This window comes from Phacochoerus africanus, chromosome 10 (genome assembly GCF_016906955.1).
Source record: "Phacochoerus africanus isolate WHEZ1 chromosome 10, ROS_Pafr_v1, whole genome shotgun sequence".
In the NCBI taxonomy this organism is placed as follows: domain Eukaryota; kingdom Metazoa; phylum Chordata; class Mammalia; order Artiodactyla; family Suidae; genus Phacochoerus; species Phacochoerus africanus.
The window spans coordinates 67726691-67741238 of NC_062553.1; the positions used below are offsets into that span (position 1 = coordinate 67726691).

A 14548-nucleotide genomic window follows, 5' to 3' on the forward strand; every position below is an offset into this window, starting at 1 on the left:
AGCATGGCTCTTCTTGGGGAAAGGTGTGTCTGAGAATGTAGGGTGGTCCAGAGAGTTGGGTCTTGAAGAATGGGTTGACCATGGAGTTCTCTTGTGCAGTGGGTTAAATATTCAGCATTGTCATTGCAGTGGCTTGGGTCGCTGCTGTGGTGCAAGTTTGAGCCCTGGCCTTGGAATTTCCACTTGATGAGGGGGTGGCCAAAAACAAACAAACAAAACAAAACCAAACAAACCAAAAAGAATGGATTAACTAGGATGGTCTGTTCTTTAGAGGAAAGAGCATGTACACGAAGGCGTGGTAAATGGGCAGGAAAGGTCATGATAAGTCTTAGATTCCGTGCTGAGCAGCTTGGACTTCCTCTTCAATATAATGAATGCTCTTGAAAAGGAGAATGATACCAAATCGTGTTCTGTAGATGGATGGGCAAGTGGGGAGTGAGTTTAGAGCCAGGGCGGTGAGTTAGGAAGCATTGCAGGTGGGGAGGCTGGTAGCGCTCTGGCCATCACCCTCTTGCTGCTAAGCCCGAATGTGTTGAGCGTGGGAGGCAGGATGGGTTTCCAGCTATAGAGGTCCTCTCCCCTGTGGCTGGTCTCCCCGCTTCCCTTTGCCCTGCCTCCTTGGCTCAGCTGCTGGTTCAGTCTGACTCTTAGCTGGAGACCTGGCAGTGGGGAGGTGGCCGTGGGGGACAGAACTGCTGCCCTTCTGGCTCTCACATTAGAGTAGCAGTTCAGTTCTTACCTGAACTCTCTCTTTTTTTCTTTTTTCTTTTCAGAGTCACACCCGCGGCATATGGAGCTTCCCAGGCTGGGGGTCTAATTGGAGCTGTAGCCGCTGGGATATGCCAGAGCCACAGCAATGCCAAATCCGAGCCTGTCTACGACCTATACCACAGCTCAGGGCAACACCAGATCCTTAACCCACTGATTGAGGCCAGGGATCGAACCCACAACCTCAGGGTTTCTAGTTGGATTAGTTTCTGCTGCACCACGATGGGAACTCCTCACCTGAGCTCTCTCTTTGGACCTTTCTGATGTTCACACCGGGGCCTTTGAAGAAGGGTGATTGGAAGTTAAGAGTTGAGAAGGAAGGATTTCCCGTTATGGCTCATTGGTAACGAACAGGACTCGGCTGAGTTGGGGGGAGGCCTCAGAGGGTCAGGTGAGCCGTTCCCTCTGCAGCCCTGAGTGCCCTCTCCTTTCAGCTGTCACCTGCCGGGCCTCCAAATCCTCCTCACCCTGAATCTCTGTCTCCATCCTGCTACTTCTTCTTTTCTTGTCCTTTATTGCTGAGCCTGATCCAGCCTTTCAGAGCTCACTCTGCAGCCTGAGGACAGTGTGGGAGACATTGCCCCCAAACAGAGAAGGTGGGAGAGAGGAGGTTGATCTTCATCTCGAGGGGCAGTTGATTGCTGGTGTCCCCTGTTGACACTCCCATGCATTTAGCTCATGGGGACAGAATTATGGCCTTTGGGCCTGCCTGTAGGACTGTTAGTAACTATACTCTTGGGGCCTGGGGGACCTTAGGTTTAGATTCAGCTAAAATTAATTGATTTACTCCAGGAACCCTCTTTGTTTTTGCTTTTTTTAGGGCTGTACAGGTGCGTACAGAGGTTCCCAGGCTAGGGGTCCAATCGGAGTTGCAGCTGCCGGCCTACACCACAGCCACAGCCACATCAGAGCCGTGTTTGCCACCTACACCACAGCTCAGGGCAGTGCCGGATCCTTAACCCACTGGGCAAGGCCAGGGGTCAAACCTGTGTCCTTGTGGATACTAATCAGGTTTGTTGCTGCTGAGCTGCAAGGGGAATTCCTGCAAGTGAACTTTTAATGCAGTTTATAAATCCAGAATTTTGTTTGCTTTGACCCTGGTCTGGATTACATTTTCACCTTTTATCCAGCCCACAGTCTGATTTCATGTGGGGGTGTCACCCCCCCCCCCCCCCCCCCCCCGGCCCCTGGGCGTGTAGATTTCCAGGCTGATCAGGGCCCTCCTGAACCCCGCGGAGAGGAGCGCTTTGCTTTTTTTGCCGCCTGATGGCTGGGACTCCTCTCTGCCCTGAGTCGTGCTTGTCAGCTCTGCCGCAATGATGTATCTGTTCACCAGCATGTCCGTCCAGAGCGCCAGCAGCCTTTACACTTAAGCCAAGGCCCGCGTTTCTGCCTTCCTCCCCATGGGAACCAAGGACCCTGTCGGCACCGGCCTGGTGAAGTTAGGCAGGGAAGGCAGAGTGGAGCTTTTCCTCCACCCCGTCCCCGCCCCCGCCTCCCTGTAGTGCACACGTGTTGCCGAAAGATGGCAGTGCTCTTTGCAGCCACTGCAACTGCTCTTCCCCATTGCCTGGTCGCCTGTGCTTTGGAGAGCTGTCTTTGGAGTCTTTCTGTGTACGTCAAAAATGTGGAGAGCAGATTTTCCCAAGCAACAAAAGCACCAGTCAGACACTGTGTGGTTTACGAAATTTGAAGGAAAAAACACGTTTGCAAATGATTGGTCCTGAAAATGGTTCCCCACTGCTCAGACATGAGTTGAACAAGAAATAGAATTCAGAGATGTGTGTATGAGTGAGTCATTTTTTTTTGCATTTTTTAATTAGAGTATAGTTGAACTGCATTGTTGTCCCAATTTCTGCTGTGCAGCAGAGTGGCCCAGTCACACATATATATACATTCTTTTCCTCATATCATCCCCCATCATGGTCTCTCCCAAGAGATTGGACACAGTTCCCTGTGCTATCCAGTGAGATGAATGAGTCTTTTTTTGGGGGGAGAGGGGGTCTTTTTAGGACCATACCTGGGCACATGGAAGTTCCCGGGCTAGGGGTTGAATCGGAGCTGCAGCTTTCGGCCTATACCACAACTCACTGCAACGCCGGATCCTGAGTGAGACCAGGGGTTGAACCAGCGTCCTCATGGATACTAGTTGGGTTCTTAACCCGCTGAGCCACAGCGGGAACTCCAAGTGAGTCATTTGATCTGTCAGCACTGATGGCATTCTGTGTAACTCTGAGAAAGACCTGTGAAAATGTTGATTTTTGCCTCCCATCTGAGCTAAGTAGCAGGGACAGCCTGCATTCGAGCTCCGAGAACCCCTTTTAGTTCTCAAGGGAAGGCCCTCATGTAGAGTGTAAGTATAAGTTTTATGGCAACAACAGCTAATAATAATAATAACACACCTCTTCACTTCCTGATATATGTCCCCTTCTCCGCGTGCATCAGTTCAGGGTGTGCGGGCAGGTGTGTAAAGAACTGTTTAAACATTTGCTGTGCACAGGAAAGCTGCTGTAAAGTGAGAGATTATGGGGTGCCCGGGCTGCTGTAAACGCATCAAGCTAGTGAGGATAAAGTGAAATGAGTTTAAGTAGGAGGTTAATTAATAAACCTTAGTCTACATGCACAGCAAGAACCAGCGATGTCGAACTCAGGTATGAAGTTGCTAACAAGTGGAGCTATTCTGCTCCCGCGGGTGCAATGGCCTAGTGCCTTTTTGGATGTAGTCAGAAAGCCCCACTGTTCATTTGATCCATGGGCAGCCTGATCCCGTGGAGGACAGGGTGTGGAGGGGGGAGGGGTTGGTCCTGGGAGTGAGGTTGCAAGCCCCAGAGTGATCCCTCTGTGCATGGACCAGAGCTTCCCCAGGTCTGAGCACTGCTGCTGCTGTGACCTGGCAGCCGAAAAATCACCCTGGGGACTGAGGTGACAGGGGGACATGTGGCTCCACCTTAAACAGCAGCCTTTTTGCTGCAAGCGCATCCTTTGGCAAAAGCCTCCAGTTAGGAGGAGACTTGCTCTGCATAAAGTTATAACCCTGAAACCAGATGCTGTTACTATAGAGACGAGTGAAATGCTACTGTGGGAGGCAGAACCAGGGACGGGTTGGGGGCAGGGAGGTGGGAGGGCAAGCGAGGCGAATCTAAAGGCTAGCACTCCAGAGACCTTCAACCTTTAGCAGCGCGGTGACGGGGCAGGCTTGCCTTCTGAAACTTGTGTGCTGGCGGCCTGCCACTTGCTGACTGGCTGAGTGGCAGCTGCTCGCACTGTGTGGACTAGCTGGTGAGCACGTTGGCAGTTGGCGAGGGCCCTAGGGGTGGGAACTTGGGGGTGGAATGTCGATGGGTGCCCGGGCCCAGTGGCTGACAGTTTTGCACACATGTTTCACGCGCCGGGCTTAAGTCACCCTTACGAGCCTGTTCAGTGATTAGGACCGGCTGGTGAACACTGGGTCCATTTGGCAGCAGATTTGCCATGTGTTACAGTCAAGTCACTTTTGTGTCCCAGAATAACGGAGAATAAGAGAAGCCCCACGGTGGGTGTGGACTTCTGAGGAAGGGGTTTGGCTTCTGCTGTCAGAGGTGCTTCCCAGTGAAGGAAGGCAGTGTTGGCCCCGCGTGGATTTTATACTTATCCCCGTGATGCTGGTGAGAAGCTTCCAAGTCTATTCTGAACTTTGCCTCATGCTGGCGGAGTGAGCAGCCTAGGGAGCTGTTTAGGAGCACGCTCCGTCCCTTCTTTGTTTTCAGCAAGTGCGGTTCCTGGGAAGGGACCATTTTAGAATGGATGGTTGGGGGACCTGAGCCTGATTAGGGACCAGATGAATTCCTTTCTTCTTACAGATAGTGGGGGGTGGGAAACGGGTTGGGTCAGACAGTCATTTTAAAGGATATCTCTGTCTTACTAATAATAGCCAGCAACTGCAAAGAGGATTTTGGGGGAGGGGGAAACACAGACCCAAATAATTGACACTCATGGCGTAAAGACAGAAGAAAGCTGTAAAACCCTTGAACTTTGTGCAGAGAGCCCAAATGTGCCAGGCTGGACTTGCTCTGGAGGAGGTGAGGGCGGTTCTGGGCTTTCAGGTTTTATATTTTCTGTTTGCATTTTCTTTTCCCACTTTGTTCAGGGAAGAGGCTACTTCCAGATGCTCTGCATTGTCCATCAGAAAGAACTAGGTTTCTAATTACTTGCTATGTATAGTCTTGGAGGGAATGTGAAATATGTATCAAGGAGCCAAAGAACGCCCCAGTCATTATTCCCACTCTAGCTCAGACGGAGCTAGTGCTTCAGTTATTAGGCTGGATGGTTTTCTCCACCCAAAAAGAGGGCTCTGGGCTTTGACACTTGTCTAGTCTCCTTCAGTTGTTACTGCTTTCTTCCTTCTGCTTTGATTGATTGTTGCACACGATTTGGGGAGGGGCTTAGGTGCAGAGGCTAAACATTTTATTTAGGGGATGTGTGAAAGTCAAATGACTTTGGGACCAGCTTGATTGATGGTGAGGTGCAGAAATGATGGTCTCCAGATTATACTGGATTCTGTAGGTCGTTAGGCCTGGAAAGTGTTTGTCGGGAGAAGAAACATGGGCTGAAACTACTCTTTGTTTCCCAAAGGGGAGATGGCACTAGGAATGCACATGCAGGAGGATTGGGGCTCTGGGATTTTGCTGTGTTCCTGAGGTCTTTTAAGGCAATTTTGCTCTTAAGTTGCCATCCTTATCTAGGTCCACAGATGCTGTGTTGTTGATGGGTTCTTGCTCTTTGGACCACCCTCCTAGATATAGAGGGGAAGTCTTGGAGAGGGCAGATGTGGCTGCACTAGAGCCTTTGTCTGTCTTGCCCATCGCTGTGTTTCCAGAAGTTAACTGGCACCTCGTAGGTACCCAGCAACTATTTCCTGAATGAATGAATGGGGAGGGCAGGAAAGAGTAAAGGGAAACCTTGATTGATTGCCGTCTGTGTGTCTCGTGCTGTGCATGTATGTTTCAAGTGCTTTTGGTCATTGTTCCCGAGGACCTCCATATGCCCAAACCCCAGTTTTTCTCCTTGGTCTCCGTCCTTCTCAGCCTCTCAGGAGCAACACTCCTCTTTCCTCCACTTCCTTGACATCAGTCTTTCCTGGTTTTCCTCTTACCTCACTGACTGCTTTTGTTCTTCAGCTCTGCTTATAAGTGTTGGCACGTCCGGCTTGCCGGCCACTTGGTCTTAGGTCAGCTTAGGTATTTCTGCGTTTTCTTCCTGGATGACTTCATCCAGTAACAGCTTCAGATACCAGCTTTATTTGTGAATTCCCCAAGTTTTATCTCCAGCTCGAGGCTCTTGTGCTCTGAACTTAAGACATCTAGTCTTGTGCCTGACTGTTCCTTTTCATCTATAATAAGCATCTCAACCATAAAGTGGCCAGAAAAGAACTCTCAATTTGTCCTGCCAAAGCCTGTTTCCCCCTTAGTCTTCCTTGGGTTCCTTAGATGGTTTCCACGTTTCTTTTATCTCCTGACTATGCATTTTCCATATAGCACCAGAGTGATCCTTGAAAAGGCAAAACAGCTCAAGTCATTTTCCATCTTAAAGCTCTTTGGTGGCTGCCATAACACCCCAAATTCTAACTCCTTACCATGGCCTGCATGTCCCCCATTCCCTCCAGTATTGTCACCTCCCATTGACCTTCTGTCTGTCTGTCTATCCTCACTGACCTTGCTCCATTCTGGGAACATGCCAAACCTCTTCCTGCCTCAGGGCCTTTGTACTTGCTGTTCCCTTTGCGTGGAGTGTTCTGCCATCAGAGTGTCAAGTACCTGGTTCCTTCCTATCATTTTTGTCGCTGCTCTAATGCCACCTCCTCAGAAGGCACACGTGAATGACCTTATGCTCTGTAGCCCCCTGCCTTATTACTATTTTCTTTCTGCAAACCGCTTCATGCTTACCGTTACGTAGTTCATTAATTTATTATGAATTTCTGAGGAATTTTGTCTGTCTTATTCACACATGTATTCCCTTCCCTCTGAAAAGTGCCAAGAACATAGAAGACACTAAATAAATACATCCCGAATCAGTAAATATGCTGGATCACTTAATCTTCACAAGAACCAGAGACTCAGGGAGGCTGGTAGTTGACTTGACCTCTCAAGTCTTCAGGTCATTTTCTTTTCTGCTGTGATCCTGCTGGCTGATCCATAACGTTTGCATTTAGTTTTATATTTTTAGTTTGAGTTTAGAGAGGAAAAAGATATTTTAGGATGAACTTTTGTGTATAAGGTCCTATCCCTGAGAGAAGCTATTCTGAAAGATTCCAAAGGTACTGAGTTTCCTAATGGCATTGTCCACCAACAAAGGTTTGGGGAAAAGAAAGAAGGAAAGAAGAGAGGAAGGAAGCTTTATTAAACATGTAATAGATGCTGGGCACAAAACTGAATGCTTTCACATCTGTTACCTGATTTGAATTGCAAAGCAATCCTGACAGGTTGATATTATCACCTCCAATTTTCCGGATGGGAAAACTGAGGGTCCAAAAAGTTGGCTACTTTGCTCCAGAGGATACACATACTCCAAGTGGTCGAGCTAGAATTTTTAAACCCAGGACTACCTGACGCTACATTTATAACTTTTTAAGCTCAGATGGTGATTTTGTGAAATGGAGATGCTCCTAAAATAGCAAGGAAGAAAAAGTGAATTCAGTGCATAGCCACATAGATTCTAACAAATATGGGAAGCACAAGAATAAGTTACACAGGCAGTGTGGAAAAGAGACCCAAAGTATTCAGTACCTGAGCGAATAATTGGATGAGTCGAATGCAGCGTGAACATTTGGTTCTTTGGCAGAGCTCATGTATGGTATGACATCGAGCAGCTGTCCCCAGAGAAAGTTCTTTGTTTTGAGACCCGTACGACACAAGCAGCATTTGAGCAATTCGGGATTTCTTGCTGCTTTCGCTATAAATAGCCTTCGTGGAATTCTGTATGTCAAAGTTGCTGCACTGAAAAGGAGTCACAGAATATGGAAATCGACCTTAACTCATTCTATAAACTACAGACGTGTTTGGCATCGGGAGGCCGTACAAACACTGTCATTTCTTGGATGGATTCTGAGGTCTTATTTAGCATATGAAATTGCAGAGTAGATCCTATTATGTAAGGAGACAGGCGGACCGCAGAATGTGGCTACAAAATGAGGGACCTGGTGCCCTTCAGGGAAGAGTTAACAGGACAGCTCTACATAGAGAGAGACGTGTGATAAGAATGTGGAAAATGAATGAATGGGTGGCATATAGATGTGCCTGTTGCCGAAGCCGTGTTGCTGGTTAATCCTCAGATGTCAGATTTCCGTAAGGCCAACATGTGACTCAAAGCTTGCCACTCAACAGAGAATACTGGGCTGTGCTGGTATTAAGAGGCTGGCTGGAAGCTGAGCTCCCACCGTGCACTAGCCTGACTCCCCGGCGCTTTCTGCATGTGGGTGGGCATGCACGTGTGCGTGTGTGTGCGCGAGGGTATACATTTTTATGCAGTGGGTGTTTAAGGAGCTGAGCACTGAAGCTGGATTTCCACAAACGATCATCACGAGCGCTCCAGGCACATCAAACTTCCTCTCTTGGTATTTTTTTTTTTCTTTTCATCTTTTTCTGGGGGCAGAACCCACAGGGGAGAACGCCCCAAACCCCAGCCTACAGGACTGAGATGATCCTCTCTCACCTGTCCCTGGGGGTGCCCTGTCAAGGTTAGGACTGAAGCTATGTGGGACCGGCGTGTTCTCAAGCCCCCCGTGAGAGGAACTGAAGGAGTGAAGGAGAAGCAGCAGATGCCGGAGGAAGAGAGACTCTGCCCCGCCACCATGAGCAGCAGCAGCTTGCAGGCTCACCTGCCCAGAAGCTGGGCTGTGACCAGTGGCTCACTCCAGGAGAAGTCTGAGCATTCTTTCTTTCTTTTTTATTACTATAGGATGGAGGATGAAGCTGTCCTGGACAGAGGGGCTTCCTTCCTTAAGCATGTGTGTGATGAAGAAGAAGTAGAAGGTGAGCTTGCTGGGTCCGGGGAAGTGTACGTTCGTTCCTATCCACGTGTCTTGGTACGCAGTCGCACTCATCATACATTTCATAGATCTTAGCATTTTGAAGTTAAAAGCCAGAGCTTTCTGGTGGTGCTTCGTTAATCTCCACATTTTGCTTGCGCACAGAAAGTAATTCTAAGAACTTCTCTGGGTCAGAAAAGTCAGCGTCTGAATCAGTGTGGTCCTGCCTGATGAACGACCGCAACAGAAAGGGTCTTACTTGGAAGCAGGTGCCTGTGTTAGTGGTGCCTCTCTGTGAAAAATAACTGTTTTGCCAGATAATATTAACCACCTTCCACTGACTAATTTAAGGAAGCTCCTAGATTTATATAAATGTATTTGGCAGTATCTTCTAGTATGCTCTCGCATAGCCTGCAGGGTAGAGAAACAGATGTTAGAGAGAGAATGATACCATTGCTGCAGGATAAAGAGTGGTAATTATGGATGCGTCTCAGTTCGGAAAAGATGGACAAGCACTTTTTAACATAAAAAAAAAAACCTCTGGGACTTCTTTTGCTATGGATCCCCTGTGCTGGTTAAAAACCAAGTAAGAGTTAAATTTTAGCTGGTGCTGTGGGGCTTTTGTGTGCCTTCTCTCCTCTTGTCTCTCAATTTATCAGTAATGTAGGAATGATATTCTTTATTTGATAGTGAGAAGGCAGGGCCTCTTGAATCGTTATTAAAATAATGATGTGAAGGTATCGCAGATATACAAGGTATGACTAGTATTTATGACAGTTTTAAAAATACTGTCACAGGTTCTGGACAGTACTCAAAAAGTTTAATAAAACTTACTGATAAACTATGTCCTAAATTCTATGCTTTAAAATTACCCAGGAAAGAATTTAGATGGATATTGGAAATTCTCGTCTGACTGGTGCCATTTGATAAATATTTAATGCCCACCAAAGTCTTGGTGGTGGGGTTGGGTGGGAGAGGGTGGGTACTGTGTGTTCTGGAGGGACTCTTCTACCAGAAGAAACACTGGGTCCCAGGCCAGTGATGCTCTTATGCCACCTGGAATAGTGTGAAGAGTGTGGCCATAATGTTACCTTAGTAAGTTTCTTCTGACCCTGCAGCCTTGGAGGGTTGGTCCCCCCCACCCCCGCCCCTTGCCCCCCACTGCCCCACTTCCAGCATGCATGCTCTTGAGACTGACTAATAAGAATTTGATGCTTACGTTTCTTAGGGAAAAGGAAACCACAGTATTTTCTTTCATATTGTTTTATGGGTTCCTTGCACTTTAACAACATGCCTGTGGGAAAGTGTCAAGTTAGTGAAAGCAAAGTAGTAAAATATTTGTCTTAAGATTCTTGTAGCCCAGGATGTCAAGTCTCCATTGTGGTGACTCCGTCACTGTCCCACTATCAAAGGGGAGATAAGAATCTTAAAGTTGTAGCATATGAATATAAGAAATATTGTAGGATTGAGTAAATATCCTCTACTTCCAGGACAATTAAAAAACAGAAAATTCAGTGTGTGTGTGTGTGTGTGTGTGTTCATTCCTTGAGAATAACCTTCTAGCTAAGTTCACAGGAGATGTAAATCACTTCTTGAGTTTGTAAGGTTTGTAGGATTGACAGCGCTCTACTGCAATGGCATATTGTACACGGGTTTCCTAAGGCTTTGACTAAGAAGTTTATTTCCTGAAGTTTTTCCCTTGATTTTCAAGCGCAGAATTAAGGCAACAGTGTACGGAACAGCATGCAAATCTGCAGCTGGGTTTCTTTAAGGAGAGACAAAAAAGACAACAAGTGGTAGGAATATCTGTAAAATTGTTTGACTTGGTGATGATTTAATTTGCTACATGGGGTTTGTGTGTTTTCTTATTCTGGTAAGACTTGTATTTTAATGATTATCTTTCATGTTGATTGGAGCTTGGATTGGTTACCTTTCTTTCAAGGCGTATTTCGCTCAGTTGCCTGTTGTGGAATCCGGAGGCCCTGTAGGATGGTTGCTTATGATGTCATTTTTGGTGGAGAACATCCCTGAGTGTGGGCTTTTTGCACTACAAGTCATGAAGCTGTAGTTTATGACACTGTGTGCTTATGATGTTTTTAATTCAGTGCCCTCTCAGTTGACCTTCCCATGTTCTCGCCTGGCTTCATGCATTGGGGATGGTAGCCCTTAAATTTTATAGTAGCTCAGGTGAAAGTGTAAAGAATTTGAAATGGAGATGGGTTTGATGGCTTATCCGTGGTCCCAGTGGCTGAGAATGAAGACACAGATGACTTGACAGTCAGGACCTCTAATCAGGATTTTGAGTGGGAATGTTTTCCTCAAGGACACGAGTCTGTCTCATATTTTTAGTTGCACAGAGCAGAGTGTATTTGAAGGAAAGCAGGCTGTTATTTTTGTTCTGAAACAGCGGAGTTTCTGGTGCATTTATGGCAGATGTAAGCGCACCAGTTTTAAGGATCAGAAATTCAAAGAGCAAGGAGCTAGACTACCTAACATTTCTGTTACCAAACACGTTTCCTTTTATCCAAGTCATTATTTCTCTTGCCTCTAGTAAACATAGCTGAAGTATATTGCAGCACCCTTGGCAAAAGTAAACTTCAGATAAAACTTTGTTTTTAAAAGTAATTTGCGCAAATGAGATACACTCCCATTCAACGATTATTAGGGTGACCTCTGGTAACTCTGGTTACTCTGAAATGTTTATGCTTTTAAAATTCTTCTTAAGGTCACTCCATTTGGGGTGATTGGATTCAGTTCCACCTGAAGGCAGGAAGAGCTTGATGCTCGCTCCCAGTTCTTTCCAAGCTATAGTTCTGAGGAGGGGAAAGACATCAAGATTTCCAGCCACACCCTCAGTTCACCTGGTTCAACTTTACTTTCAGTGGGTGGCATGACACTTCATCCACATTTTCAAAACTCAGTAGAAAGCCATCAGCTGCAAAACTCACTAAGGATAGATTGAGTCAGAAGAGGAGTCCTCTTCTGTTGAAATAATGAACTTATCTATGTGGGATATATTTAAAGACCTAAAGCTCATTTTCACACAATTTGCCTGATGTGCATTTGTGTTAATGGTTTAAAGAGATACTCTTGAGAAAGGAAACCTGGTGTCAGTTTTAATCTTTCAAATAAAAAGAGGCTGTTGTGTCTGTTCTGTCTTCGGTTACCTTATAGGATGTTTTGTAAAGCTAACATTTTTGGCATAGAGTGGTTACTGTGGATGGACTTAAAAACTTTTAGCATTTCTGATGTCATACTTGTTTCTGTACCAAAAAAGGCTCCAGCTCCAGCCCAGGCATTTCCACAGAATTGGTCCATAGATGACAAATCAGTGTTACCAGAGTGACCCAGAAATGCCGACCACAAGGGACAAGACAACGGATTCATTGCAGACACACTTAGAGGAAATTAGCCAATTTTGTTGGGTGACCCAAGGTTGAGACAGGAAGAGAGAGTCCTAGGTAGCTTTTTCCTATAGCTATTTCATCTTTTAAAAAGTCAGCCAGGATTTGGGGATCTGTATGATATAAACAGATTACTTAATGGTCTCATATTTTGTAATAGGGAAAAAGAGCAAACTCCACCTTATCCTTTGAGATAAGGCCTGGCTCCGCAGGGCTAGGTAACTCCCCAGGAGGCCTTGGCAACTCTGACTTCATCAGGAGGGGCCTTTTCTTAACATCAGGCCTCACCAGCAACTCAGGAAGCTACAGTACAGCAAGACAATATTGGCTGAACCCGGTTTCTGTTTCTGGAGTTTGGTGGGTGCTCCGAAAGGTATTAGGATATATTGTGGTGGTTTTCCTCTTCCATTCAAAACCAAGTCCAAAAGGAAGTGTGCTCCAGTCTGTCCAGAGGGAAGAATAACTCTACAGATTCCCATGTCTACCGGGGGACATTACGGGAGAACTGTTGAAAAGGCTCAGAACTTGCAGGAAGATTATTTTTAGGGAAATAAAAGTGTAAAAGTAGGACAGGGTTTGGGACCAAGTAGATTCCCTAAATATTTGGTAAAAGAGTGAATAAATGAATGTATAGGTAGACTAAAGGAAACATGTATAGAGTTACTTTATGAAATCCTCGAAAAAAATCCTTGTTTAAATTTTGAGTTAGAAACTTGGCTCTCTTAGTCAGATGATGATGTAGTTGCTAATGAGGCCATCCTTGCTACTACTCCTCTTTGGTTTTGCAGAGATCATGAATGTTTTTCTGTCATTTATGTTGATAAGAAAAAGAAGCCCCTAAAACACCTCCGCCTTATACTTTTTCCTTTTTCTGCTCTGTATTTTGAAAGAGAGACCGAAGGATGAAATGGTGGCTTCTGTCTTTGGAGGTCAGGATCTCAACATTTTACAGACTTGAAATCATAATGACTTAACCCTACTTTCCACTAGAGGATATTAAGATGATATATTTATGTGTATTAGAGGAGATCATATTCTAAAAAAAAGGAAGCAGGGCCTCGGTAGATATTTGTAAATAATTAAAATGGTCCAAAACATAATTGCCCAGAAGGAGTGAATGAAAACTTATCGATGGGAAGGGAGGGGCCTAGTCCCAGCCAGCCCCGGTTCTGAGCCTTGAGTATCAGTGTTCAGTTGCATTTTGCTCACTGCTCTCCTGTTGACTCTGATTGCTCAGAAACAGTGTGTACAGAGGAAATACTTGGGCAAATATTGCTGAAGGAAAAGACTTCTTAAAAGAAACAGTGTATCCACGCATTGGCCAGTTTGATGGAATTTTGGTGAGGTGTTTAAGGGATGCTGCTTGAAAAGCAACTTGGGTTTCCCAGAACAGGTGGAGGCCACCCAGACGCAGACATTTCCCAGCTCCTGCCTCTGTCCTCGAGGCCTCAGCTGAAAGCCCTCCAGAGGCAGCCCTGTCTGCCACCCCCTGCTCTGTCAGTGAGGTTAAATAGTTGTGGATAGATTTCTTGAGCTTTAAGGAAATTGGATGGTAATTCCATGGGTTTTGAAAACTGGACTCGGAGGTCCCTTCCCTGAGTTTTCCAGTTGTGGAGAATTCCCTGGTAGCAGAGTGTGGGCCAAAGCCTCTGGAAGCCACTTTCTGTCCCTGGGATCTACATCCTTTTATGGCAAGACACGTAAAAATTGAACTCGGTACTTGAGTTGTGTTTTACCGTGCTCCAGAAATTCTGAAATAATACACTTGGAGCAATTTTGTCTAGCGTTGAGTTTCTTTTTCAAAGTTTTGGATTGACTTGTATTTTTGAGCCATGTTGTTTCATGCTGATTATCTCCATCGTTTGTGTTCCTCATGTGTCGTTAAAGCAGAGTGGCCAAGCATCCCTTTGGGAATCAATGTTTAAAACTTACTCTGCTGCTGAAGCATTGCTTAAGGGAAGGGCGAAACTTCGAGTTGGGAGTGTCATTTCTCAGTTCTGTACAATGAGAGTCCTAGAACCTGCCATTCACCCGAAAGCTCTTTGAATAGTTCGCAGAAAGAAGCGTTGCTGCCGCACCTGGCCTTAGGAACAGGAGGGCTTTTTATGCCATACTGCTCGCTCTTCTTTTGCTTTCGGATTGATTCAGCCTCACCAATCATTTTCCATGATGATTATCATTCCAGAAATTCTAACTGACCAAAATGTTTATTTGCCTCATTCATGTTTACCAACATGTATCCCTTGGCCTCCTAAGCGCAGTTACCAATGGCTTCTCTTATCGGAAAAGGCAAAATGGCAAAGTCCAGGGAACTTTCCTAAGCCCTCTGCCAACTTCTCTTGGGGCTCATTCTGGTTCCCTTGAGGCTCTGGGC

General features: G+C 46.0%; 1 protein-coding gene across 2 annotated transcripts in view; it reads left to right on the forward strand.

The window, feature by feature from the left end:
* SLC4A4 (solute carrier family 4 member 4) overlaps positions 1-14548 on the forward strand; it is a 342726-nt gene that overhangs the window by 37422 nt on the left and 290756 nt on the right. For both annotated transcript variants that reach the window (XM_047798372.1, XM_047798373.1), the window contains exon 2: positions 8701-8774. In XM_047798372.1, the coding sequence (XP_047654328.1) occupies positions 8702-8774 (73 nt within the window). In that variant the 5' untranslated portion in view covers position 8701. The remainder of the gene's footprint in view (positions 1-8700; positions 8775-14548) is intronic.